The sequence below is a fragment of the Mesitornis unicolor genome, unplaced genomic scaffold (assembly GCF_000695765.1).
Source record: "Mesitornis unicolor isolate BGI_N332 unplaced genomic scaffold, ASM69576v1 scaffold52302, whole genome shotgun sequence".
Classification (NCBI taxonomy): domain Eukaryota; kingdom Metazoa; phylum Chordata; class Aves; order Mesitornithiformes; family Mesitornithidae; genus Mesitornis; species Mesitornis unicolor.
The window spans coordinates 5467-8553 of NW_010169512.1; the positions used below are offsets into that span (position 1 = coordinate 5467).

The following is a 3087-nucleotide window of genomic DNA, read 5'->3' on the forward strand; positions in this document are numbered from 1 at the left end:
TCTTGTTACTGCCCATGGGGAAAGGTCGCACTGCAAAGCAAGAATCGGTCGTTTTAAGTTCTGCCTTTCCATTTCCAAGCTGGGAGGGGAGTTCTCGCCCTTGGCCTGAGCGCAGGCAGGCTCAGCCCTTCACATCTCCCAGAGCGCTGATAGAGAGCTCTCAAGGCAAGGTGCTTATGGATGTTGCAAGCAGTGCTGTATTTATCTCATCTGAGACACTGGCACGCCTCAGACAAGCACGCCTGGAATGGAGCTTCATCCAGCACGGCACAGGAAAGCGCTGTCACTCATCCAAAACGTGCCCGGCCGCTCAGCAGCGAGGAAACGCGTTCCTGGTGTGGAGCCACCCGCGCTGATGCCAACGCGACGCACAGAGAGGCAGTGAGAAAACCTGTCTCATAACACCGACTTCCCTAATGCTGGCAGAGCTGTCCCCTTAGAAGAGCTACTGGGGGCAAGCATCACTTGTGGGGAAGTGGAGAAGAAAAGCCATTCCCCTAACCCTCTCCTGCCCACCCATCGCGTTTTTGAGTCATCTCCGGTATTAGGCTCTCTCAAACTGGGCAAGTCTCAAACTGAACCTGGAAAGGGCTGAGCCAGTGCTGGCACACGAAGAACATGAAAGAAATGAAAGAAAAATAAATCATGGAAAGACAGCAACCAATCTACACGGTGAAACTCGACACTGCAGCCAAATGGAAACTACACATCCCGCTGGCAGCTCCAGCAGAAACTTTACCTGCAGCATGCACAGCCTTCCCAGACCGAGAGAAGCAAAGCTTTATAACCCAGGAGCCGCAGAGCTCGAGCTCCACCAGCGCAGCACCAGGCACCGCATCCCGGGGCAGGGCAGCTGTGAACACCTCAGTGACAGCCACACATTCAGTCCCACCAGTGCCCCAGTTACGGAGCAGAACCCTTGCTAGAGAAAGGACACTCAAGGAGTTCAGGACTAAAAAGCCCCCGGGCTATGGGGCAGCTCCAGGCAAGGCTCAGCGCTACAGGGGTCTCCTTGCACTCTGCACACACGAGCGCACAGCGCGGCCGGAGCTGCTCACTTTGTTGGCCAGCAGCAGGCACGGCACGGGGCTCCCGTCCGGCAGCACCAGTTTGCTGTCCAAGTCCTGCTTCCACTTCTGGCTGTTGCTGAAGGTGCTGACGTTGGTGACATCGAACATGATGATGCAGGCGGACGCCTCCCTGTAGTACAGCCGGGTCATGGACGTGAAGCGTTCCTGCCCTGCGGGATCGAAAGGGAATAAGAAATCCCCCCCAGGGTTATCATTTATAGACTTGTTCAGGCAAATCGTGGTACATCATTTTCTCAGCTGACAGTAACAATCTCCAGTTAAATACTGAGGAAATACTGAGATGCGTCCTGCCTGGGGTACCCCAGCAACAGAACTGGAACAAACTGGGGAGCTCTGAGTCCTGGCCGGACACTCAGATGTCCCAGTACTTACTACATTACATTGGTTAACAATTTACATGCAGCAGCAGGAGGCCAGGCCACCACCAACCACCCCTGCTCCAGCAGGACCCTGCAGCGCTGCTGCCTGCCCCGGGCACAGACCAGGCTCTGCAGGGAGAAAAGCCCCACACTGAACAGAACGCATCACAGCTCAGTGTCAGCATCACTGCTGTGCTGTTATTGCTGCTTACACCTCAGGGCCTGCCCGTACTACCACAACCTGTGCTGCTGCACGTTTTGCTGTACTCGTGCAGACGGGACACACCACAGAGTGTTCCCGTGGCATCACACCATGAACACCAGCATTTCTGACACCAGGGATTTCCCCTGGGCTCCCGTGCAGCCCCGCAGGCGCCAGCAGGAGGGTTTGTGCTGTGACGCCACCGAGCCGAGCACTTTGAGTCCCCAGCAGCCATCGAGTGTCTCTGCACAGCCCTGAGGTGGGGGGGCTGTGGGTGCATCCCCTTCTGCTCAGGGCACAACAAGAGCACTGGGACCCACGTGGCCCCTCTGCTTTCCAAATCTTAAACGCCTTTTTGGGGCTGAAATCGAAATCAGTTTCTTGCTGCAATCCTCTTGCTGCAAACTTCTCCTTCCTGTTTTCATTTGAAGGATTCCAGACGCGTGTGTCTGAGCAGCGAAACCGGAGGCAACCACAGCCCCGTGTTCCTCACCCGCCCTGATCCAGGGGTGCCATTTTAGAGGCGCTTCTGCGCCGACCCCTCCTCGCTCTTCTGCTGCTCGGGAGATTCAGGAGCTGCACCCCTCCACGGAGCGGGTGCTCCTCACTCCACCCCATGTAACGCGGTCTCCAGGACCCAGCCCCACCGCCTCGGGGGCACCCCACGGTCTCCCTGTGCCCTGATCACTCCCAAGGGATCTGCTCTGCTCGCACAGGTGCCCACGCAGCCAGATCCCAATCCTGACCCCAGCAGCAGGAGGTCACTGGAGCTGCTCCACGCAGGGATTAGGCCAGAAATCAGGGCTTTAACAGAAGACTCAGCTGAGAATTTACAAACCCAGCTACAGATGAGGCTGCTTCCCCATTCACTCTGCTCTGGCTTAGAAACCAGAAAGAAAGGCTCAATAGGGTTTATAATCTGTGCTGCCGTGTTCTTTGCAGATGGGTTTTTGATTAAGTAGTTAAATCATTACTGCAAACAGGAGCAGTCCTGCCCCTTGAACCAACAGGCTTTTAGGATTTGATTCTGAAGCAGGCTCCTATTGAAAGAAAATAATAAAAACAGGACCAAGCCACCGAGAGCTCTAAATTCTGCAGCTCTGTGTGGACGTACCTGCAATGTCCCAGAGCTGAAGCCGAACGGTCTCCGACTCCGACCACTGGACCACCTTCAGAGCAAAATCCACTAGAAAACCCCCCAAAGAAAGAAAACCTCATTAGTGGCATTCTGCACCTCGGGGCTTGTTCCTCCGCAGCCCCTCACCGTTTCTCCAGTGTTTTCCACTTCTAATTCATCCCCTCTCAGTTCTCACATAAGCAGATTTAAACAGCCCTGCTGCCCCCGCTGTTTTGGGTGCTGGGGGAGATTTACTGGGCAAAGCCTTGGCACCTCCCGCTCCGTGGTTATTCGTTTACCCTGACGTTGAACAAAGAG

At 55.3% G+C, this 3087-nt stretch overlaps 1 protein-coding gene across 1 annotated transcript in view; it reads right to left on the reverse strand.

The window, feature by feature from the left end:
- The window catches only part of RAB29 (RAB29, member RAS oncogene family), a 3725-nt gene extending 892 nt beyond the window's left edge, over positions 1-2833 (reverse strand). Inside the window, 3 exon segments of the mRNA XM_010179357.1 lie at positions 1-30; positions 1059-1240; positions 2767-2833. The exon segment at positions 1-30 is cut by the window's left edge and continues 15 nt beyond it. Of these exon segments, the coding sequence (XP_010177659.1) occupies positions 1-30; positions 1059-1220 (192 nt within the window). The 5' untranslated portion in view covers positions 1221-1240; positions 2767-2833.
- Between the last annotated feature and the right edge of the window lie 254 nt (positions 2834-3087).